We start from the raw sequence: 25,561 nt of genomic DNA, 5'->3' as shown, positions 1-25,561 counted from the left end.
TCAGAAATAGGTTTTTTTTTTTAAAAGAGGGGTGAGTACTAGAGGCAGATACATTGGGGACATCTAAGACTTTCCTAGATCAGCCCATGGATGATGGAAAATTGGAGGGCTATGAGAGGGAAGGGTTAGATTCATCTTAAAGTAGGTTATAATGCTGGCACAATGTTGGAGGCCAAAAGACATGTATTGTGCTGTAATGTTTTACATTCTAATTGTAGTCATAAACTCCAGCAAAAGGCAGTGATTTGGTAGCTTGTTTAAATGGGAGATGATGTGCTAGCCAAGGGCATTGGGGTTTGAGTTATGGTGCAGATCTGTTGTGATTGCATTGAAGGAGGAACAAGCTATAGGGTTTGAATGTAGCTGGGTGACGGTGAGTTATCAAAACAGGTGTTTGTGGGGGGCAGGGGAGAGACTGGTCTGATTGGACAATCTCCAGAGATGGAATTGGAATAAAACAATTGCAACACAATTCGGAGGAATTCAGCAGGTCAGGCAGCATTCATGGGGGGGGGGGGGGGGGAATAAACAATTGCCATTTCAGGCCAAGACCCTTCATCAGGACTGGGAAGGAAGAGAAGGTAGAATATGGAGGTTGGGGAAGGGGGAGGAGTACAAGCTTGCAGGTGATGGGTGAAACCAGGTGGGTGGAGGTGAAGTAAGAAGCTGGAAGGTGATGGGTGGAAGAGTATAAACGGCTGAAGAAATCTGATAGAGGACAGTGGACCATGGAAGAAAGGAGGAGGGGACCAGAACAGTGTGAAGGGAAGTAAGAGAAAGTAGAAAGGTAATCAGAATGTGGAATAGAAAAAAGGAGTGGGAACAGAAGGGAATGATTCAGAAGTCCATGTTCATGCCATCAGGTTGGAGGCTACCCAGATGGAATTTGAAGTGTTGCTCTTCCAACCTGAGTTTGGCCTCGTGCCAGTAGAGGCCATGGACAGTCATGTCAGGATGGGATTGGGAAGCCCAATTCAAATGAGAGGCTGCTAGGACATCCTGGTTGTAGCAGCAGGCAGAGCAAAGGTGTGAATCTAATGTTGAGGTAACACTCACAATGCTGGAGGAAGTTCAGTAGGTCTGGCAGCACCTATGACAAGGAGTAAACAGTGTATCAGACTGAGATTTCAACAGCTTGTTCCCCCTCCATAGATGCTTCCTGATGTGAGTTCCTCCAGCATTTTTGTGTACATTTCCAGCATCTGCAGAGTCTCTTGTGTTTATAACCCAATAGTGGTTGTTTCTTGTATAAAATCCGGTGCTGTGCTCTTCCCCACCCCCTCCCCACCCAGCATACATGAACAATCAAACTGAAGACTGGGGCAAAGTACCACGCTGAAAGACCTGGTCTGTCAGAGATGGGGATGGATTTATTCCATAATGTAGTCTACATGTGCACAATGAGGCCTCCTGCAGTAACTGGGATTATTGCCTTTTGGATTTGGCTTCAGTTTTGGTGTAGCTTAACACAAGTGCTGTTTGGTCCCAAAAATACTTCCCACTTTTGGAACACCTAATCTTCAAACTTGTAGCTTTGTCTTCACCTAAAGATTTTTTTTACTCATCCCTGAGAGTGTGGCACTATGATTAATGAAGATTGAAATCCTTATCCTGTTCTTAATTCTCAAAAGTGCCATGTCCCTGGGATTTAATGCTTGGTGTACTTTGAAGATATTGTCTGAGTGCATACTGATGAAAGTGGATTAATTTAACTCTTTCAAGACAAGGAGGTTGAGAGGTGACTTGACAGGTGTACAAGACAATAAAGGCATAGGTTGAGTGGATAGCTAGAGACTCCTTTAACCCCCGCCCGCCTGGGAGTGGAAATGGCTAATATAATGGGAATAATTTTGAGATGATTATAGAAAAAGGTAGGGAGAATGTCAGTGTTTTTAGAGATTGGTGGATGCATGGCAAACCTTGCTAGGGGTGGTAGTAGAGGCAGATACATTAAGGACATTTTGGAAACCCTTGGGTAGGCATATGGATGATGGAGAAATGGAGGGCTGTGTAGGAATGAAGGGTGAAATCAGTCTTAGAGTAGGGTAAAAGGTTGGCACAAGATAGCCTGTGCTGTTCTTAAAGGGTTTGATACATCAGTTTGGGAAGGCAGCTGAGTGTTGCTAGCAAGACCATTGTTTTGTGCCCTTCAGGGTGCTGGTAAGCCCCCAAATCTTTTTAGTCTTTCTAGCAAAGGTACTATTGTGGATGCAGTTCCTAGGTTTGGATCTGCTGATGTATTTCCAAGGCGGGATGGTGTGTAACTGGGACAACCTACAAGCAGTGGTGTACCCATGTGCCTGAAGCTCCTCTTGGTAGAGGGGAATGAGTTGCAATTTGCTTTTGGAGCAGTGCAGACAAAAGCTGCTATGGACTCTGTTGATGGGTTCTGGATGTTCCAGTATGTTCCTGGTGGAGGGAATGGATGTTTTTGGTGTTGGCCAAAATACCAATAGGCTGCTTTGTCCTGGACATCAAGTTTTGGTGTTGGAGCTGCATACAGGCAGCAAAGTATTCAATCCTGCTTTTGACATGTTCCTTGTAAATATTGGACAGGTTTCAGGGGATGATGGTCTCTGACCTCCCATAGCTGCAGTACTTTGTGTCTGATCAGGCATGGAAGATGGGCAGAGTGAAATAACATTCTGATGCACCTGTGGGCTGGTATCACTTTGGTTTGATGGCAGACTGGGGCCCTACTGTAGTTTAAATGTCTCACATCTACTCCACCTAAAAGCCTAGTATTGCTGGCACTGTCCCCTTGTGTCTTAGTTGCAGTATAGGCCAACAGTGAAGGGATTGGCACAGTGTGCTGTTTAGAGATGGGTCACCTTTGGACTAAGCAGACAGCACAGATTCCTTACTGAATCTGATTTTTCTCCTTTAGTGTCAGAAAATCTAATTCTGTTGCCTAATGTAGTTAGCACATGTCTAATTTTCCTACTTTTGTTCATGGTAGGAAACATGCTGAGATGATGGATGAAGACAATGAAGAGGTTTTGTGGCCATCAGAGGTGAGGAAGATTGAGCTTGGGACACTAGTTCACTGATACTTAACATAATGCTGTGGCCTAATCCTTCTGCTGAGCCTAGCTAAAGGCTGCCTGTCTGCTCTACAATAGACCAGTTCATCTGGGGTTGTTGCAATTGACTTGGTATGTAGTAGTTGGTAGAGGTGGGGGGGAAAAGAGTGGTGGCAAGATATGGAGGGGTAAATCAGCTGTTTTTGCATGAAATTTCTGCTTGTTGGAATCATTGAATTAATCCACACCTGCCTGAGATGGCCTATAACAAGGTTTGACTACACAAGGAGGTCATTTACCAAGTTTTAAAACAGACCCAAGTTTGTATCATGTCTACTTGGATGATGGAATCAGATCTCAGCCTTTTCAATGTGCCTTTCTGGTTAATGAAGATACTTCCTCTTGCTGCTTTGGTGCCTGCTCAAAATAGAAACCACTAGATGAACAGTCAGTCGAGCAGTTGGTGTCCGCAGGCATTACCCTGGTCTCCCTCGTGCATGCTACTTTAATTTGCAATCCCACCTCCATTCAGGCCTCCATCTGCAGCCTCCTCCATTCTCTCAGTAAGGCCCAATATAAACTAAACATCTTGTTTTCTGGGCACTTCCAGCCTCAAAGTGGACATTGAATTCTCCAGCTTTGAGTAAATTAGTGTCTCCATTTTTCATGCTTCATTTCTCTATAAAATGCTTTGTTTACAGTCTGTACACATGCTTTTTTTCCCCCCACTAGACTGCCTTGCCAATTTCTTGTCTAATGTATCCCCCTCATCTCCAGGCTCTGTTTTGTAAACTTAACTCCCCTCACCCCCCCCCACCCTGTTTTCAGGAAGAGTCTTTGACCTGAAATGTTGACTTAGTTTCTCTTTCCAGTAGCTGCTTGACTGACTGGGATTTCTGTAACTTTTGTTTTTTGATTCTAATATCTGTAGTTTCATTTTTGTTTGCTTGTGAATGCGACTAAGCTGAGAGTGGGGTTTTCTACAGCTGGATTTGATACTGTTGCTATATCATAAACTGAACTTTTGAAAGATCAGGAGTACAACAGGTGGGATTTCTGAGTAGCTACCCATTTTAATTCTGTATCCTGGTCCCACTTTTCAATCCTTGACCCCATTGTCATGGGGAAGCCACTCTTGGGTGGGGGGAGCAATTCCACATATTCTGTTGGGGTAGTTTCTAACCTGAGAGCATGAACATTGATTTCTCTAACTTGCATTAATTTCTCTCTCCCTCCCCCCTCTTCCATTCCCATTTCTGGCTCCCCTCTTAGCCCTTCTCAGCTGCCCATCACCTCCCTCTGGTTTACCTCCCTTTTCTGTCATTGCCCACTTTCCTCCTATCAGATTTCTCCTTCAACCTCCATTAGTTCCTAATGGTGAACACAAACCCATGGTAATCTCCAATACTCACCAATTAAAATTGAAGAGAGCAGGAGTTCAGCACTATTCCTCTGTTTTACTGATCTCCCCCTCACTGGTTTGATGTTTAGTTTCCTCAGTGAGTTTGCTTTGCAGACTCTTTTAGGGGACTCTTCAGTTCATGATCCATGTGTTTTTGGTCATGACTTTTTTGCTGTTTGCATGCTTTGTTCATGTTGCTTTGGCATGGAAATGGCTCTGTGGCTGAGGCTCGCAGTCATCGACAATGTTAAACTGAACGGACTCGGTGGCTGTCACTCCTGGACTGTGGGGATTTAGTGCACAGAATAAACAAACTGCTATTTGCTTACTTGCTGCTTGTGCAATTTGTTTCTCCTCCTCTTTCCCCCCCCCCCACCAAACTCACTGGTGTTTGATGTTTTAATGGGTTCCATGATATTTTTGTTCCTTGGCTGCCTGCAGGAGAACAAATCTCAGGGTTATATACTGTATATGTGCTTTGATAAATGTGCTTTAACCTGTTCTGCTCTAAATCCCCTAGCTCCTACCACCAACAGTAGTTGCAACTCATAGTAAGCATGACCTTGGAAAGAAGCAGCTGGGGAGGAACTCCTCTCAAGAGGAGCAGGCACACTCCACACAGACAGCACCAGAGGTCAGGAGTGAGGCAGGGGTTTGCCTGTGCTGTGCAGTGGCAACTCTACCTGCTGTGTTACTAGTGTTCGATTGTGGCTTGGAGTACATCTGTTTCTGTTGGGTTGATCTTGCAGTTTATTTTTAACTGCAGATTCCCTGCAGGTTTTGTGTTAAGTCCCAGCTCATAACTGGTTGAAGTGGCAGGTCATTTGATGCGTCAGACCTTGGACAACTGGGTTTGGAGTTGACTGTATTTTAAAACTGGGATTCTGTTGGTCTATCTGTTGCACAAGTAACGGGGGGAATGCAGATGGATGTGTATACTATGCAAAAGGCTGGGTGTATACAGTACTATATATAGCACCTTGTGTGTAGACTTTTGCACAGTATTGAAGTAATTTATATATTGCGCTATTCTACTGCAGAAAACAAATTTCATGACATATGAGTGGTGATAAAACCTGAATCTGATATCAATCTGTACTGTGGACTGAGAATGGGAAGGGGGCAGGGAGAGGGGAACCAATGTTGGGGAAAAGGGGAAGGGAGCAGAAAGCACCAGACATCCTGTGTAATGATCAATAAACCAATTGTTTGGGATCATATGATCTTGTCCAGTCTTGGGGCTAGATGTATCTCCACCTGCCTTCTCTGCCACCTGTCCCATGCCCCTCCCACAGAGCTCTACCCTCACCATTCCCAACATCCTCTCCTGCTAGATTTACAAACTTGCTCTGCTTGATGTGAGCAAATACAGTACATGCAGAAAGTTGTAGGCACCCTGGCTATATGCTTATTTTGCCACTCCTCCATAAATCATTTGATTCAAATTTCACATTTGTTACTCCAATACAGTCCAACACTGAGCAGAATCCCAAACAACCAGATGCCTTTTGCCTGATAATCATGAACATGCTCATGTTTAGATATTCCTCTGATATCCTTTAATTGTAGCTTTTGTATTAAGATTATAACAAGCTTAATGGATTTTTTTCCTTCCTGGACCCTAAACTCATTCAATTTCACTATCTTGGTTGTTTCCTTCCAATTGTCTGTTCTGCTGTACAGTCAGAGGAGCCTTCTGTAAAGGAGCACATTCTGGGATGAGGCATCAGTAGATATGTGGTTCCAAATACTGCAAGGATATTGTCAGATACCACCTGATATGGGAACAGGAGACTGGTGCACTAATGCTGACTGCCAGGTGAAATGAGTAGCAAAACTTGAGTTTGCCAATACTTTCTGGGACTTTTCTGGAATACTTCACCAGACTGATGTCAGCCCACCATTGTAGGTCTGGTGTCAAGTCAAGGGGTTACATTTCTTCCTGTGTACTTAGTGGCCACTTTATTAGGTACACCTCATTAATGCAATTAGCCAATCATGTGGTAGAAACTCTATATAAAAGCACAGTCAAAAGGTTCAGTTGTTTGGATCAAACATCAGAGTGGGGAAAAAAAAGTCACATAGGTCACATTAACTGTGGAATGATAGGTGCCAGGTGGGGTTGTTCGAGTACTTCAGAAACGATTGACCTCCTGGGATTTTCTCACACACCAGCTTCTAGAACTTAGAGAATAGTGCAATAAACAAAACATCTAGTGAGCAGTTCTGTGGGCAAAAACACCTTGTTAATGAGAGAGATAGAAGACTGGCAAAAGTGGTTCAAGCTGACAGGAAGGCAACAGTAACTGAAATAACCACACATTCTAACAGTGGTGTACTGAAAGGTGTCTCTGAATACACAACATGTTGAACCTTGAAGTGGATGGTTACAGCAGCAGAAGACAAGAACATGCATTCAGTGGCCACAGAATGTATATAATAATGTGGCCACTGAGTGCATACTACATAACAAATCTACTTTAACATTAAAAGATCTGATATTCATACCATTGAGAATTAAACATTGCTGTTTTCATAATTCTCAATTCCTTGCTAAACACGGAAAGCAGCTGTTTATCCCCATAGTGCAGCTACAATGAGGAATTGAAAGTTATTTTACAGGAATAATGCTTGTGCTTCTTCCCTTAGAAGCTCAACATCTGTGAGAACATGGGTTCCCGCTATGCGACAGAATTTTATGAGTTGGAGAAGATTGGGAGTGGAGAATTTGGGGCGGTGTTTAAATGTGTGAAGAGACTCGATGGCTGCCTATATGCCATTAAACGGCTGAAGAGACCAATGTCCGGCTCAGTGGATGAGTGAGTGTCAAGTGATGAAGGTTTCTGCTCTTGAATGAATTCTCAACTCTCATAAGCTGATAAATAACCAGGCCAGTTGACAGTGTTGCCTGAATTGACAGCAGCATGTGCTCACACCTCTGCATCATGATGGTTAGCTGTTATTGGCTTTGAGATCTGTATCTTTGGGGCCCCATATTTTTTTTTTTTTAAAAAGTGCTTGGGGGGGGGGGGTAGAGAAGATTTGAGAATTATCCCAGGAACAAAAGGGTTGATGTATAAGAAGTATTTATTGGCACTCTGCCTTTGTGGACTTTAGAAGGGTGGTGGGGGAGGTCCTCATTGAAACCTATTGAAAGGCCTAGATAGTGGAGAGGATGTTCCCAATAGAACACTAGAGCACAGTACAGACCCTTCAGTCAGTGATGTGCCAACCTTTTAACCTACTTAAACTAACTCTTCTCTCTTGTATCAACCATCTTCATATCTAAGAGCTTCTTAAATGTCCCCAATGAACCTGCCTCTGCCACCACCCCTGGCAACACCTTCCACACATCCACCAGATTTTTAAAAAAATAATTAATTAACTTTAACATCTCTTCTCTTTCCCCCCCCCCCCCCCCCAACACCCATGCTTCAATTTCCTTAAAATTATGCTCCTCGCGAATTAGCCACTGCTACCCTGGGGAAAAGGTCTGGCAGTCTACTTGATCAACACCTTTTATCATTGTATACCCCTCTATCAAGATTATTACCACTTGCTCCAAAGAGGAGTCCTGGTTTGTTCAACCTTTTCTCATAAGATGTGCTCTCCAATCCAGGCTGCATCCTGGTAAATCCCCTTGGAACAAAGTCGAGGAGGAATTACTTTACCAGAGGGTGGTGAATCTGTGTAATTCATTGCCCCAGATGACTAGATGCCAACTTGTTGGGTATATTCAAAATGGGTTGATGGGTTCTTGATTAATAAGGGTATTAAAGATTATGGGGAGAAGGCAGGTGAATGGGTTGAGAAGGATAATAGAGGGATTATTGAATAGCAGAGCAGACTCTGGACTGAATAGTTTAGTTCTGCTCCTGTAATCTAATGGTCTTGTGATTGGAGAGATGTCAGAGGTGGATTTTGACATGAAATGCTGCCAAGAGTGGTAGAAGTAGATGTACTGGGGACATAAGAAACCCTTGGACCCCTAGATGAATCTTGGAGTAAGTTAGAAGGTTGGCACAGCATTGTGGGATGAAGAACCCATACTGTTCAACGTTCTACATTCTATGTACCTTGGGAAGCTCTACCAGTTTAGTTTGTAACAGTGCAGAATACTAAACCTACTGAACTGTAGTTAATATCACAAAACTTGGATAACTGGTGAAATAAAATTAAGTGCGGTGCTTGAGACATAATGCTAGTTGGGCAGCTTTGGAAAGGGAAACACCATTCCAAGTTAGACTTGTGTATAGTCTATGTATGTTTGTGGTACATAGTGTAGTGGTTGGCACAATACTAAAGTACCAGGGACCAGGGTTCAATTCCTGCCATTGTCTGAGGAGTTTGTATGTTCTCCCTGTGACCACATGGGTTTCCTCCGGGTACTTGGGTTTCCTCCCATATTCCAAAGACCTACTGGTTGGTATGTTAATTAGTCATTGCGAATAGTCCCATGTAGGCTAAGATTAAATCGAGGGATTGCTGGGTGGTGCATCTCAAAGGGCGTATTCCATGCTGTGTCTCAAACTTTTTTGACCATAAGACATGGAAGCAGAATTAGGCCATTCAGCCCGTTGAGACTATATTATCCCTCTATCAGATCTATTATTTCCCTCAACCCAATTCTCCTGCCCTCTCCCTGTAACCTTCTGACTCCCTGACTTAATCAAGAACCTCTCACTGTGTTAAATATCCCATGACCTTTTCTACACAGCCATCTGGTAGTGAATTTCACAGATTCGCTGCTCTTTGGCTAAAGAAGTGTTTCAGAAATTCAATTGTATTTTACTTTCCTGTAAATGCCTGCAAGAAAATGAGTTTCAGGTAATATATTGTGACATACAGTGTATATACTTTGATAATTTACTTTGACTTTGATTTTCAGCACTAGAAAGTTTGCGCATTAAAGTGGGGAGGATGAGACTTAAAGCTAGTTTTCTTTGAGAGATCCTGGGCTGAGCTGTCACTGGTTTTTCTTCACAGATGCTGCCTGACCTGAATGTTTCCAGCATTTTGTTATCTCAGTCTACAGCATCAGTTCTTTGATTCATACGAGTGTATACACAAACATGATCAGTACAAGATTATTAGTGTTGTTTTTGGTACTTGTCTTCCCTCTAACCAATACCTAATGTAACACATTCTATCACTAATGCTTTGTGCTGATGGCATTGTGGAGTTGGAGTGCACTAGTCCAGAAATGGGCCCTTTGGCCCATCTAGTCCATGCTGGGCTGATCTACTGCCTATCCCATCTAATTGAACCTGCACTTGTGCTAGCAGCTCATTCCACATTCTCACCATCCTCTCAGTGAAGAAGTTCCCTCCCAGGTGCCCTTAAATATTTGCCTTTCACCCTAAACCTGTGATTTCTAGTTCTCGGCTCCCCCAACATGGTGGTGGGGAGGAGGAGCTTGCAAGCCAAGACCTGTCTATACTCAAATTTTGTATACTTGCGTAAGATCATCCTTCATCTTCCAGTGTTTGTGATCTAGTCCTAACCTATTTAACGTTTCCCTGTAACTCAAGTCCTGGCTACATGTAACTCTCCACTGCAGTGAGCTGATTACCTGTGAGTGGCAACACACTCTTGCTGCTCGTCCCTTTACTCCGGGTGAACCAGGCCAAGCCAGTGATCCGTCATCACGGCTGTTTGTTCCACAGGCAGTCTGCGCTCCGCGAGGTGTATGCACATGCTGTGCTAGGACATCATCCCCACGTGGTGCGTTACTATTCGGCCTGGGCGGAGGATGACCACATGCTGATCCAGAACGAGTATTGTAACGGTAAGGACCACCTGTCGGCATGGTTACACTGGACTCAGGAGCGCTAACCAAGCTGGTGCAGCAGCAGCTAATGGATTTTGTCAAAATGAACATGCTAGATAACAGCACAGTTAAGGATGCAGAGGGGATTAACCTGGATGCTGCCTGGATTAGAACATGCCTTGTGAGAATAAATTGAGAAAGCAAGGGCTTTATCTTTGCAGTGAAGGAGGATGAGAAGTGACTTGATAGTGTGAGATAAGAGACATAGATCAAGATGATAACCAGACACTTCTATCTGCCCCCCCTCCCCAAGAGTTGAAATGGCTAATACCAAGGGCATAGTTTTAAGGAGATTGGAGGAAAGTTCAGGGAATGTTAGAAGTTTTTTTTTGTGTGATGGGTGTCTGGAATTACCTGCCAGGCATGGTGGGGAGAGGTAGATACATTAGAGACATTGAAGTAACTTGTAGATAAACACATGTACGATATAAAAATGGAGAGCTGTGTGGGAGGGAAGAGTCAGATTGATCTTTGAGTTGGTTAAACATTTAGCGTAATAGCGTGGGCTGAAGGACCTGTGCTGTAGTGTTCTGTTCTCCAATGTATCAATTTCTATGCTTCTACCACCTCCCCTGCTAGCATGTTCTAAGAACTGTACACATGCATTGCCTCCAAGTCTCCTCTATGCTTTCCCTCTCTCCCTAGAGCAATGTCCTCCAGTGTTTGTTGTACTCACCTTGCAGAGAGAAAGACTATTTATCCCATGTATGTGCCTCAATTTGTACATGCTTCTGTCAGATTGCCCCTCAGACACTAACACCCCAGAGAAAGAAACCCAAGTTTGTCCAGCCTTGTACCTACCACTCAGTAATCCAGGCAACATGGTAGTGAACCTTTTCTGCATTATCTCCAAAGGCTCCCTTTCTTGTAAAGGAGTGATCAGAACTGTGCATATGCTCCAAATGCAGCCTAAACAATTTAGTGTAGCTAGAATGAGTTCCCTGCTTTATACTCGACACTTTGACTGAAGGTAAGCATGTTTAAATCATAGACATGAGATTCTGCAGATGCTGGCAATCTTGAGCAACACAAAATGCTGAAGGAACTCAGCAGGTCAGACAGTATCTGAGAATAAGCAGTCAATATTTTGGGTCCAAGTGAAGGATCTCCACCTAATGCATTGACTGTCTGTTCCCCTCCACTGATGCTGCCTGGCCTGCTGAGTTCCTCCAGCACTTTGTATCTGAAGCATGCTAAATGCCGCCTTTAACACCCTGTCCATTTGTGTTGTCCCTCTGAGGGATTTGTGAGCTAGCACACTGAGATCTTGCTGTACATCTATGCCCCTAAAGGTCCTGCCATGTATGCTTTCCTCTGTATTTGCACTCCCCAAGTGCAGCACCTACAATTTGGATTAAACTTCATCTATTTCTCTGCCCAAATGTCTAACTGTTCAGTATCCCATTGTCCCTTTAAACACCCTCAGATGCAACTCTGCCACTTTTTTGTCATTTACAGACTTAATCAGCCCATCTACATTTCCATCCAAACATGCATCAGACACTGATCCCTGCAGAACACTACCCATACCAACAATCTGACACTACCTTCACCTTCTCTAGGCAAGCCAGGTTTGAATCTGACTAAATCATGGTGGTTCTGATGTGCCTTAAAATTCCCAGAACTTTCTTGATATTTCATTTTTCAGGATCTCTATTGCCTTGTGATTGGTTAGGAAATATGTGAGTGGATTTTAGTGTTCACATGTTCTGTAATTTAGCAGACAACTTTCCTGTAATATATGCAAACTGGGCACTACTACAGTGCTACCTTTGGTTCTGGGGGTTGGGGGGTGGTGCGGTTGTCCTCTATTCTAGTGGTTCCCAACCCAGGGTCCATGAACCTCTTGCTTAATGGTCCATGGCATAAAGGTTGGGAACCCCTGCTCTAATTAGAAGGGAGTGTGGTGAGTTTGCTCCTCTACTTGGCACTGACCTGCTTGATACTTGCACATGAGGTTGTACCACAGGAATACTTGAGGATTTTATCCTGTGCCTGATGTTGCTGTTTGATGGAGGAGTGTCCATCGGGAGCAGTGGAGTGTCTGGGACAGAGCTGAAGCAGCACACCAGGGTGTGGTTTGGTTTTGCGGGGTGGGGGGTAGGGCTGCTCCCACTCCAAGGCAGCACTCATGTGTGGTTTGGTTTCAGGGGGCAGTTTGGCAGACACGCTGATGGTGAACTTACTGGAGGGGATACTGCTGACTGAGGGAGAGCTGAAAGAGATCCTATTGCAAGTGTCAATGGGGCTGAAGTACATTCACAGCTCCAGTCTGGTTCATATGGATGTCAAGCCAAGTGAGTACTGTCTGATTACCTGACATCCATTCACATGATGTTGGAACGACACAGGCCCTTCAGCCTGTGACCTTTTAACCTACTCTTAATGTCAATCGCAACTGTTCCCTCCTACATAGTGCTCCATTTTCTAATAGAACGTGGACCTTTACAGACCTTTTGGCCCATAGCGGTAACTCTGTAATGCAGTTTCCTGTTAAGTGCATGAGAAAAGATGACCTAATGATACCAGACTAATAATCGAGTGGCCACAATTGAATGTGGTGAACTAGGCACAGGAGTAGGCCATCTGGCCTGTCACACCTGCTCTGCCATTCAATAAAATCATGGCTGATCTGGCTGTGAACTCAACTTCACTCACCTGCCTTCCCCCCCCCCCCCCCCCCACCTCCCACCCCCATACCCCTTGATTCCCTGCGATGTAAAGATCCATCTGTCTTTAATGGGGTAGCTTCTACTGCTTTCCTGGGCAAGGAATACCACTCACATGCCATGAAATGTGTTATTTTGTGGTGACAGCACATTGGAAGACAAAAATTACTAAGTTTACATTAAAGTAAAATAGTGAGGGAGTGTTCTTTGACTGTTCAAAAATCTGAAGTAGAAGGTCAAAGTGGTTCTTAAAATGGCTCCTGTAGCTTCTCCTGATGGTAGTAATAAGAGGGTATGTCCTGGATGGTGAAGCCCTTTAATAGTGGATGGCACCACCATTTGAAAATGCCCATTGGGGACCATGCTCCTCCACACTTATTGGAGTGTGTGTAAGTACTGCTGTCATAAAACAACACATTTCCGTGACACAAGAAACCAGATTCTGAAATGAATTGGACTTGGTGGGTTGACAGGCTGGTTTCTACACTTATGGTACTGTTTCTGATCACTCCTGTGACTGATCTGCTAGCCCAACGGCACCAGTTGGCTACCTGAGCCTCCAGACTTGTACATGTCAGAAATGCTCAGTTACCATCCTTGCCTGGAAATTAGCCTGTCTCGAGGTGGCTACTTACACCTCAGCGAGATTCCTCTTGCTCTGAAAAGGCTCATTGAGACTCTTCACATTGAATAACATGGAAGGCATTCAAGATTTTGAGCTGCATTATTGAAGGGAAATGGTTGTTTCTGTTAATGACCTCAATTGAGGGAGGCTAGCAACCAGAAACATTAGCTGCTCCCCTTTCTAGAGATGCTTCCTGACCTGAGTGATTCTGACCATTTCTTTCACATCATTTTAGTGTGATCCTTCAGACTGGCAACTGTCCATGGGTGAAAGGCCCACATCATCTGCACTGAGCTGGAATGTTGAGCCCACATCAGGGCTAATCAGTAATGGCTTATTCCTGCCATCCATTTAGGCAACATCTTTATTTGCCGGAGAGTGACACCTGAAGTGATTGCTGGTATGGAAGAAGAGAGTGACACAGATGAGGAAGGGAGTTTGGTGACCAATGTACTGTACAAACTTGGTAAGTTGCTTCTCCAATCTTGACTTTTTTGAATTTCTAAACCATAAGATGTGAGCAGAGTTTTCTGTTATGTAATTAGGCCATCCAGCCCATCAAGTCTGCTCTGCCATTCCACAATGCCAGATCTATTATCCCTCTCAGTATTCTTCTGCCTTCTCCCAATAACCTCCAGTCTTATTTTCAGAATGTTTCAACTATATCAGATTAAATTTAGAAAAAATTAGAAGTGACATTTTTTTTGATCCTTTGGTTAAATTTGAAGAGACTTAGAAACCATTTATTCAACATTTTCATATGATGTAATTTGACTTTTGAATCCTTTAACTTAAAATATATGAATAGAGGAGCAGAGTTGATGATATTGAATGTGTTTGATTTAAGATGATGGTCCAGCCTTGTTTTGTTCCATTTGCTTTTTTTTTTTTGGGTTCAGTATTTAGTTTCATTTTTTTGGGGGGATTCTTTGTATTTTTTTCTTTTTTCTCTGATTATATTAAGAGTTTGGAAGTCTATTACACCTGTATTTGAATTTTTTTTGTACATGTTTATCAACAATAAGATTATTCCAATCTCTATCAATATTGTTCTGTTTATAATTTTGGAAAATAATTTTAAAAAAATGTTTCAACCTCTTTAAATATACCAGTGACTGGCCTCCAGCTATCTGTGGCAATGAATTCTACAGATTTACCACTCTGGCTAAAGAAATTCCCTTCATCTGTTCTAAATGGACGTCTTTCTATTCTGAGGCTGTGCCCTCTGGTCCTAGACTCCCCCATTGTAGGAAACATCCTGTCATCAGCCACTTTATTTAGGCCCTTCAATATCTGACAGGATTCAATGAGTTTCCTTCCCTGCTTTCTCCCCGTCCCCTATTCTTCTAAGCTCCAGGGAGTACAGGTCCAGGCCAATCAAATACTCCTCAGACATTTACCCTTAACCCTTTCATTCCTGGGGTCATTCTTGTGAACCTCTTCTGCACCCTCATATTTAAATGGGGCATAAAACCACTCAATACTCAAGTGCTGCCTGGCTAATAGCTTAAAACCTTTGCATTATACCCTTGCTTTTGTAATATCAGCCCTCTTGAAATGAATACTAACATTGCATTAACTCAACCTACAAATTAACCTTTGGGGAATCTTGCACAAGGATTCCCAAGTTCTTTTGCACCTGATTTCTGCATTGGGAAATATTCTACACCTTTAATCCTTCTACCAAAGGGCATGAGCACACACCTCCCAACACTATGCTATCTGCGCAAACACGAATTCTGCAGATGCTGGAAATTCAAGCAACACACATCAAAGTTGCTGGTGAACGCAGCAGACCAGGCAGCATCTCTAGGAGGAGGTACAGTCGGCATTAAGGGTCTTGGCCTGAAATGTTGACTGTACCTCCTAGAGATGCTGCCTGGCCTGCTGCGTTCACCAGCAACTTTGTGTTATTATTCTGTCTGCCCACTCTCCCATCTAGGTACTTGTGCAGACTCCCTGCTTCCTACCACCTGCCCCTCTGTCTTTGAGCCAGTTTTGTGTTGTATTGTGTTTTCTTGTTTCCACCACCTCCTGTTCCTCCCTCCCCCCCGCCATGTTCTTTATCTCCACCTGTCTGTCAGCAATGCAGAATCCTAATACTGTGTTGCTCCAACCTGATTTGTCCATTGTGAAGATTAACACCTGGAGTTCTTGTCCTTCACTGTTCTGTGAACCTTTGCTGCTTTCAGGGGACCTTGGCCATGTAACATCAATCTCCAATCCACAAGTAGAGGAAGGAGACAGCCGCTTCTTGGCAAATGAAATTTTGCAAGAGGTGAGTGTGCTACTGATGATTATGGGGTGTGGGGTTGTGTAGCAGTTAGCACAACATTTTACAGTACCAGTGATTTGGGTTCAGTTCCTGCTACTGCCTGTAAGGAGGCTGTATGTTCTCACTGTGACCACATGGGTTTACGCTGGGTGCTCTGATTTCCTCCCACACTCCAAAGATGTGCATGTTAAGGGTTAGTCAGTTGTAGGCATGCTGTGGAAGCCTGGAGCCACTTCTGGTCTGCTCCCAGCACATCCTTGGACTGTGGTCATTGACACAAAGAATGCATTTCACTTTTAGTGTACATGACACTAATTTTTTTAAAACTTGGCAAAGTCTTTTGTTCCTATTGAGGACCTGAGGTTAACTGATCTTGTTTGTGCATTGGATGTGGGTGGCACTTACTGTCAGTGGGAAGTGGCAGGAAGCTGTTTTCCTGAACTGGTGTTTTTGAGTTTGAGCAAGAGTAAAAGTTAAAGCAGATGCTGTTCCTGTTGGCTTGTGGCTTTGTCCTTTCAGATGGTGGAGGTGGGTTTAGGAAGTGCTTCAAAATAACCTAGGTGAGTAAACTGGCATCTACAAAATGCTCTGCAGTGGTTGAAGGAATGCACACTAGGTACCAATTGACCAGGCTGGCTTTGCTCTACACTGCACTCATCCAGGCAAATAATCATTTGGTGCTCTTGGCTTTTGCCTTGAAGGTAGACAGGTTTTGATATTGTGAGTCACTCACCATAGGACACCTTGGTTTTTGGCAGAAGATGTGGGAGATTAAAATCTGGTTTATTATCACTGACTTGTAAAATTTGTTTTGCAGCAGTACAGTGCAAAATGTGTTGCAAGTTGTAATAAGAAATGTGTATACACCTTGAGGCACAAGCCAAGAGCACCAAATAAAATTATGTATATTAATATTTTTGTATACAAGTTAGTCCACTGCTCTGCCAGCTTTGGGGCTACCAACCCTGACTGATTAAATAAAAAAAAATAATAAATTAGTTACAGAAACAACAATGCAGAGTCCTCGTATCTGTGTGTGACCCTATGGGCAGACAGATTGAGGACCTTTGTTGCCCTAAACACCAGCAGGTTAATGGGCAGGAAAAATTTGGGTGCAGTGAGGTAGTGTTCATTCTGTTCAGAAATCTGATGGAGGGAAAGAAGCTGTTCCTAAAATGTGGATCTTCAGGTTCCTGTACCCCTCAGATAGTAATGAGAAGTTGTGTAAAGGTTTTAATCTTTGTCTAAAGGCAATGCCTCGATGTCCTGGATGCTGGGGAGGATTGTGCCCATGATGGACCTGGCTGAAATTGCAACCCTCTGAAGCTTTTTCCTATCCTGTGCCGTCACCCTTCTATGCTAGGATGATAGCAACATCAGTAATCACTGAATTAATTATCTTGTATGAAATATCTAACTTTTTGATTTCAGTAGTGTCTCTGAATGCAAGTTTCAGAACTCTTGACAGAATAGAGCTTTGTGATGGTGTCCCAGTCCGTATTTGGACACTGCAATGAATTGTACTGTTGTTCCTCTGTAGAACAGAGCTCCTTCCCTCTGCCTTGTCCATTCAAGATTAATTGGGAGAGATTGTGGACATTGCAGCAAGGCAGGGGTTAAAACAATGTCCAGGCAAGGATAGTGTGCCATCAGCCTAGGCAAGTGAGCATTTTGAAGGGCCAGAACAGTTTGGCATACAGAGACAAGGTAAAGATGCAAATTAAAGATCCTAGGGTGACCCTTGTATTGGTCATTTGCTTTAATTCTAAAGCATAGCTGATCTTTAATGTGGAGATTCTATTGTATTATTGTGTGCTCATGTTCAAATTCCTTGTATGTGCAAAGTTACCAATTGGCCAGTATCTGTGTAAGAACACTAGTTGTTCAAATTTCAGAACAGTTTGGTGTTGGCCAGACTGTTCTTGTGCACAAATAAATGGTGATTGAGGGAAGAGTTCCAGTTAATCAGCAATGACACTATCTCATGGTGATAGTTTAGGAGAGGGGAGTGTCCCCTGCTGTTTGTACTGGTGGTGACAGTTGCACACAAATCATAATTGGCTGACACTTCCTTCATTCAAACACTGCAATACAAATATACCTCATGGTAAATGTTTCAAGGTGACGGCTGTCAAGACCATGATTAATTGATGTTGTCTCTTTTCCTTCTCCTCTTCCCCCTGCCCCACCCCAGGACTATTCAAACCTGCCCAAGGCTGACATCTTTGCACTGGGCCTGACCATGGCCCTGGCAGCGGGAGCCGATGAGCTCCCTCGGAATGACATGGCCTGGCACTACATCAGGGAGGGCAACCTGCCCGCCATCCCTCAACAGCTCTCACACGGGTTTCTCGGCCTCCTCACGGCAAGCACCTTGTCATCCTTGTGTTTCGGGGAGGGAGGGGTGGATTTTCTCTACTTTCCTAGAGCTCTGAGAGCAATGAATATAAACATGCAGTGCTACCCAAACATAGATATTTAAATTGGTTTATTATTAGCACTTGTATAGCGAAAGAAACTGTTTTGAACATGTGGCATGGTACAGGCTCTTCAGCCCACAGTGTGGTACTGACCTTTAACACTGCCAGAGATGGAGGACCTTCATTGCCTATTACAGTTCTGGTGTTTAGGGCAGCAAACAGATGTAGGAAGGAAGGGTTAGATCTTGAAGTTAAGGTTTCCTTTGTTAGTAGCCCAGTTTTCACTCTTGTCAGTCATGCATGTCTCAGGAATACTGTCACACTTGGATGTAGAAGGATTCTTCTTTGCTGTTCCATAGCAATTGTTTTACAAGTCAGGGTTGTTGGCCTTGAGCTGAAAACCTCCAAACCTGGAGGACTGGTGAACCATTCTTGGTCTGACTTCTACCCTTTGATCTGTTTGGTGTGGGTGACCCTACCAAGAGCCAAAGCATAAAGCCCTGACCCATAGCTCTCTGGGTCATTCAGGCACACAAGCCTCCAAACAAGTTTGTGCTCCTCTGAGGTCCCTCTGACATAGCCCTCCCTTTTTTTATTTGCATAATTTGTTCTCTACCTGGTTCTGAATAAGTCTCTCATTAAGACTTCAGCTGCATGAGGGCGAGATGGCTTTCTGCCCTTCCACTTGCCGTTGGAGGCTTTGGAGGGTGCCAGTTACTCACAGAATGACAATTTGCAGTGCTGTACTTCTCAAGTGGCCCCACCACTCCTCTCTGCCTGGCCAGGGGCTCCAGTGCTGATACTACCCATTGTCCCAATATTCTCCCCACTGTAGGGTGGTGATTGGCACCACCATTCTACTCTCAAACCTTTTCACTCCTGCAGTTCAAATATTTGGAGTATGTGATCACCCTTCCAGTCAGTCTCCACATTCATATAGCCTTGTGTACCTTTCTCTCTAATTGGGTGTCAAAACTCCTGCCTTTAGCAAGAAGGTTAACTGTCCGTGGTGTTCATTTCCTAAATTACTTGCTGTATATGCATGATAGCACTTTGTTTCAAACACTGAAGTGCCCAGATCCCTTAACATGTACAGTTTCACTGAAGCAAAGTCTACCAGTGTGGATGAGCTCAGACTCCTTGCCTTACATTGAACAGCTTGACCAGCTATCTTCAGTTTTGTCCTCAAACTTGCTAACACAGCTGCCTCTAGTGCCAAGTTTAACCACAATGCTCTGTTTCTTCAGGTCATTCATAGACTGCGATTAGCTGAGCTGCAACATCACTGTTGTATTTCTGGTGGGGGGGGGGGCATAATCTTGGTGATTGAAGGAAAACAGTGGTGGGAGGAATGTCAGGCAAGTTTCTTTAGTGGTAGGTTCATGGAATGCACTTCCAGGTTAGTGGTCAAGGGATATTAGAGGGGCTCTTGGAGGCACATGGATTTTTATATATTTAAAAAAAAAAAAAAAAAAAAAAATTGCTGTTTGAGGGGAGGGTTGGATTGATCATGGAGTAGGTTAAAAGGTTAGCACAACATTGTGGGCTGAAGGGCTTGTACTGCACTGTTCTACCTATAGATAACATCTGTAAATAAGCCAGTTTTTTGGTCTAGGCCACCATCATGCTGACATGCCCTATTGACAGTAACCTTCCACGTGCCATCCTTTTGAATGGGAATTAAATAGACCACATCTACCAGTTTCCCTTTATCCACCCTTGTGTCCTCAAACAAATTCCACTAGTTGCCTAACACTTCCTTTTCCCTGAAACTGAGGGCAATTGTAAGGAGCTGTTTTGTTACTGAGGTGTAGATGGAGATATTAATAGTATATTTAGTGTAGCCCTATGAATAGAATGGGAAGTGAGTGTTCCCTTCTGTCAACGCACATCAAAGTTGCTGGTGAATGCAGCAGGCCAGGCGGCATCTCTAGGAAGAGGTACAGTTGACGTTTCAGGCCGAGACCCTTCTCGGCCTTCTCGGGTCTCGGCCTGAAACGTCGACTGTACCTCTTCCTAGAGATGCTGCCTGGCCTGCTGCATTCACCAGCAACTTTGTGTTGCTTGAATTTCCAGCATCTGCAGAATTCCTGTTCCCTTCTGTCTGTGGCTTATCAATTGGCTCTTTGTACTCTTAAAATTGATATTAGTTTAAATCTCTGACTAGAAATGCTGGGTGTGTTCATGGACAGATCAGGGGAAGATTTCCTAAAATGTTGAGTGTATCTTTAGGTTCCTCTACCTCTGGTAGTAATGAGAAGAGGGTATGCCCCTGATGTTGAGGATTCTTGATGGATGTTATAGGGAAAGATTGAATAGATTAGGACTTTATCTAATGTCCCCACACTCTCCTTTGCTCCAGGGAATAGAGGTATGCAAAATTGAGGGGCCTTGATGGGGTAAATGCAAGTAGGCCCTTCCACTGAGGTTGGGTGAGACTAGCTCAGGAGGATATGGGTTGAGGGTGAATGATGTATCTAAGGGGGAACTTCACTCAGATTGGTGAAGTTGCCAGTGGAAGTGGTCAATGCAGGTTTGATTTCTCCACTTAAGAGAAATGTGGATGGGTACGTAGAGGTTTATAATGCATGTCAATGGGACTAGTAGAATAGTTTGGCATGGACTAGATGGGCTGAAGGGCCTGTTTCAGTGCTGTAGTGCTGACTGTATGCCTTCTTGAGGCAGTCTTTGGAAGATTTGTGCCCATGGAGTTGGCTGAGTTTACAACCTGTAACTGGATGGACAGAAGACAGTACACTAAATTAGAGTTGTAATTTTAGTTATTAATATAAGATTTTTAACTTTCAACAGCTGTATGAATGTTAATCTCCTTCCACCTGTGTCCTAATGGGTGTTCTTTCCCAAAGCAGCAACTGATCAACCCAGATCCCATGGAGCGACCCTCTTCCGCTGCCCTCACCCGGCACCCTGTTCTCCGGAGGAATTCCAGCAAGGTGGCGTCACAGCTCCGGAAAGAGCTCAATGTGGAACGTTTCCGGACAGCAATGTTGGAGAGGTATTGGACTTGAAAGTTTCAGTAACTTCAGATGAGTGAGTGTCAGTGTAGGTGAGAGCCTAGAGTTGACTCTCCTCTTGCACCTCATAACACAAGACCATTTGGGCCATCAGGCTTCTGCTATACCTCAGCATCCTCATGACTCCTACTTCACCATATAACATGCTCCTTCCTCTTTCTCCTTGAACTCATTTAAGCTGCCCATCTGATTTTTAGAAATGAGAACACTTGGGGAAACAGAAGAGGAAACGGGTCCTTAATACTTTGCCTCATTTAGCAGTGAGTACCTTGATGTTTGTGAGGATGGTGTAAAATAGGCTGGTATGCAAGGACATGTGAACATTAAGAAAGAGAATGTGCTGGAACTCTTTATATTTAAAAACATTGGGATAGTTAAATCTCTTGGGCCAGACACTCCATATTCCAGGTTGCTATGGTAAGTGAGGGATGGGATTGGTGTGGCTTTTTGTGATTATCTTTGCATACACTCTGGCCACAGTAGTACCAGAAGGTTGGGGGATGGTAATTGTTCAATAAATTGAGTGGAATTACCCTGGGAATTGTAGACCAGTGAGTTAAAGTTCAATGGCAGGCAAATTTATTGGAGAAGATTCTTAGACAAGATTTGAGTATTTGGAGAAACATACTTTTAATTAGGGATAGCATGGCTTTGCAGGGCAGGTCATGCCTCACTAGCATGATTGAATTGAGGATGAAGCACATTACAGGTGGAGCAGTGGATGTGGTGTATATGGATTTTAGTAAGACATTCAACAGGGTTCCCTATGGTAGGCTCAGTCAAAGTCAGGATGTGTGGGATCTAGGGAACTTGGTTGTGTGGATTCAGAATTGGCTTGCCTACAGAAGGTAGGATGGTTGTTAATGGAGAGTATTCTACCTGGAGGTCAGAGACCAGTGATCTATAGGGATTGGTTCTGGGATCTTTATTTGTAATTTTTAATGACTTGGATGAGGAAGTGGCAGAGTGGGTTAGTAAGTCTGCAGATGATAAAGGTTGATGTTGGGAATAGTATAAAAGATTACAATGGGATATTGACTGGATGCAGAGCCCAGCTGAGAAGTGGCAGGTGGAGTTCAATCCAGAAGTGTGACCTTTGGAGGCAGAATATGGGGTTAATGGCAGGATTCTTGGTGTGGAGGAATGGGGATCTTGGCTGTGCATCCATAGATATCTCAAAGCTGCTGCACAGGATAGGGTTGTTAAGGTGTATGGTGTGTTGGCCTTCATTAATCAGGGGACTGTTCAATAGCCCAGGTATATTTGGGGGGGGGGGGGAGATCAGACTTGATGGGCTGAATGGCCTAATTCTGCTCCTATATCCTGATCTTGTGGCTGATCCAGGTGAGGTGGATGTTTCCAGCTGTTAAGGCCAGTGGGCACAGGTCTGTGGCCTTGTATAAACCACTCCACTCAGAACTAGGATCAAGATGATGGAATAGATGGCTTTATTGGTAAGTTTGCAGATGATACTAAGATTGGTAGAGGGGCAGGTCATGCAGAAAGACTTAGAATGGGTAAGAAAGTGGCAAATGAAATATGGAAATTGGAAAATGCATGGTCATGCACTTTAGTAGAAGCAGTAATGTGCAGACTATTTTCTAAATGGGGAGAAAATCCAAAAATCTGAGATGCAAGGGACTTGGGAGTTTAACTTGCAGGTTGAGCTGATGATGAAGGCAAATGCAATATTAGTGTGCATTTCAAGAGGTCTAGAATATAAGATCAGGGATGTGATGCTGAGACTTTATAAGGTGCTGGTGAGACTTCACTGAGTATTTTGAACAGTTTTGGGCCCCTCATCTTAGAAAAGATGTGCTGGCATTGGAGAAGGCCCAGAGGAGGTTCATAAGGACGATTCCAGCAATGAAACAGTTATCATACGAGGAACATTTGATGGCTCTGGGTCTGTACTTAGTGGATCTCATTAAAATATTTCAAATGTTGAAAGGCTTAGACAGTAGATGGGGAAAAGATGTTTTTCCATAGTGGGAGAGTCTAGGACAAGAGGGCATGGGGTTGGGGGGGGGGGGGGCCTTCAAAACAGATGTGGAGAAATTTCTTTAGCCAAAGGGTGGTGAATGTGCAGCTTTGGAGGCCAGTTTGTTGGGTGTATTTAAGGCCAAGATTGATAGGTTCTTGACTGGACATGGTATCAAAGGTTACGGGGAGAAGGCCAGAACTGGGTGGGGTTGAGGAGAATATAGAAAAATCAGCCATGATTGATTAGCAGAGCAGACTCAATGGGCCAGATGGCCTAATTCTGCTCCTATGTCTTGTGGTCTTAAGTTGCAGTTAACCCCCTCTTGGGTAGTGAAAATTGTAGAGGAAGTTCACTGATGTACAGTGCTCTAATGTTTGTGTCAGTCTCTGCTTGTTAGAACTGCTGATATTGAGCTCTCAGACCTCCTGCATGGGCTCAGCTTGGGCAGCTGGAGCAGTTATTACTGTGGTTAACCCCTGATACAGCCTAATAGATTGTGGGGGGGAAAAGGACAATGGGAATTGTCTTTGGTCGGGTTTGGAAAATGCTTTCCTGGAATTGTCCTCCAGCTTGATTATAACACTTGCTCTAGAAGTCTGAGATGGCTGGAGTCAGTGCCTCCTGGTGTTCACTCAGCAGAAGACAAGCTACATTGTTTGACTGCAGACTGCTCCAACAGGTCTCAGGGTTTTGTACTTTATTTGTGTATGACTATATTTTACTGCATCTTGTGTGATAATACTGTTAATGCTGTGTGCAACAGTTTTGCACCTTGGCCCTGGAGAGTCACTTTCATTTGGATGTATTTGTGTGATTGAAGGACAATTTAACTTGAATAGTATAGCAGTTGAGGCCCTTCAACCTGCTGTGCTGACTCCTTTAACCTAATCTAAGATCAGTGTAACTTTCCCTTCAACATAGTCCTTTTTTCTCCTATCATCCATGTGCCTTTCCAAGAGCTGTTTAAGAGCCCCTGATGTATCTATCTGCCTCTACCACCAACCACCCTGAGCAGTGTATTCCATGAACTGACCACTGTACAGGAGATTATCAGAGGCAAGCTTTTTTTAAATAAATACTGTCTTCTAATCACCTTATTGCCCTCAGGATAGTCTCTAGCTATCCACTATCTATGCCTCTATCTTGTACAGCTCTATAAAGTCACCTCTTCTCTCCATCAAAGGAGATGAGCCCTAGTTTACCTTCATAGGACTTGCTTTCTAATCCTGGTAAATCTCCTCTGCTTCCTGAGTCAACCAGAACCAAACACAATGCCCACAACTTTTCGATGCTGGTTGAAGGGTCGGGTGTGGTGGCCCTATGCTCAATTCCTTGGTTCTTGGATATATCCTGCTTTCATAATATAGATGTCTTCAGTATTTGACTGAATACACAAGGTGCTGCATTTTCCTCACTGTTTCTCAGGCTTAGTTCTGCTTTTCTCCCCCCACTGCATTTAGGGAATTGATGAAGGCAAGACTCTCTCAGGGCTTCCTGCAGTCTGGGGTTAAACCACTGCATGCAGGGAAGAGACCGGTCCTCCCAGAGAACAGTCAAAGGATGGTAGGGGGAAGAAGCAGCCGCTCAATAAGCTTCAACTGTGGTGGATACTGACGGCCATTCTGTCTGGTCAAGATGAAAACTACAGAAAACAGCAGCAACCTTGTCTTGGATATCCTTCACTGGTTTCCACTTGGTTAACCTGCCCAGCTGAAGGTGGGTCTAAAACCCATGACTACTTTAGAAGATCTCAGCTTGCTCCTTACTGGACTCTGAATACCATGCACAGCTGTTGTGCAGTGATACTATTTTAAATTCAGTGCTTTCTCTGTAAATATTGCTTTTAAATCCTTGTTTCTAATCTGCCAGAGGTGGCTGTGTCAAGGTGCACACCATTGGGCAGATGGAGCTACTTAACCCTTTGCCTGCAGCAGGTCACTTCTTGGACCTTGCCCTGGAGGGTAGAGGAGGCATTAGACCTGTTGACAATGATCTGCTCCACTATGAATGTCCATTGATTGGGTGCAGGCTTGATCTGAGTTTGCTTGCAAGTGTTTGTCACCTTGTGGGACTTTTCAGTATCAGAAGAGTATAGCAGGTCTGAGCTGTTTTAAAAGGACACTCAACCTCTGTTCAGTGAGTATATTAAGTTGGGGAAAATTTCCCCTGAGCTAACTGCTGTTGGAAAATGTTTTTATCTATTTAATTTTAATGGACTGAATTAGAGAATTCAATGTCAATTAAAGTTTTAATTTTCATATAGTGCTTTTTTTCAGTTCCATCTTTGACTCCAGGAAA

At 43.8% G+C, this 25,561-nt stretch overlaps 1 protein-coding gene across 1 annotated transcript in view; it reads left to right on the top strand.

Annotated features, from left to right (window-relative positions):
- Positions 1-24,877, top strand: part of LOC140202406 (wee1-like protein kinase 2-A) — a 30,660-nt gene extending 5,783 nt beyond the window's left edge. Inside the window, exons 3-11 of the mRNA XM_072267280.1 lie at positions 2,960-3,014; positions 7,075-7,244; positions 10,092-10,213; positions 12,406-12,552; positions 13,905-14,015; positions 15,742-15,827; positions 18,019-18,189; positions 21,115-21,260; positions 24,724-24,877. Coding sequence (XP_072123381.1) covers positions 2,960-3,014; positions 7,075-7,244; positions 10,092-10,213; positions 12,406-12,552; positions 13,905-14,015; positions 15,742-15,827; positions 18,019-18,189; positions 21,115-21,260; positions 24,724-24,877 — 1,162 coding nt within the window. The remainder of the gene's footprint in view (positions 1-2,959; positions 3,015-7,074; positions 7,245-10,091; positions 10,214-12,405; positions 12,553-13,904; positions 14,016-15,741; positions 15,828-18,018; positions 18,190-21,114; positions 21,261-24,723) is intronic.
- The last annotated feature ends 684 nt before the right edge of the window (positions 24,878-25,561 follow it).

This window comes from Mobula birostris, chromosome 9 (genome assembly GCF_030028105.1).
Source record: "Mobula birostris isolate sMobBir1 chromosome 9, sMobBir1.hap1, whole genome shotgun sequence".
NCBI lineage: Eukaryota > Metazoa > Chordata > Chondrichthyes > Myliobatiformes > Myliobatidae > Mobula > Mobula birostris.
This window is presented reverse-complemented; position numbering and strand designations above follow the sequence as displayed.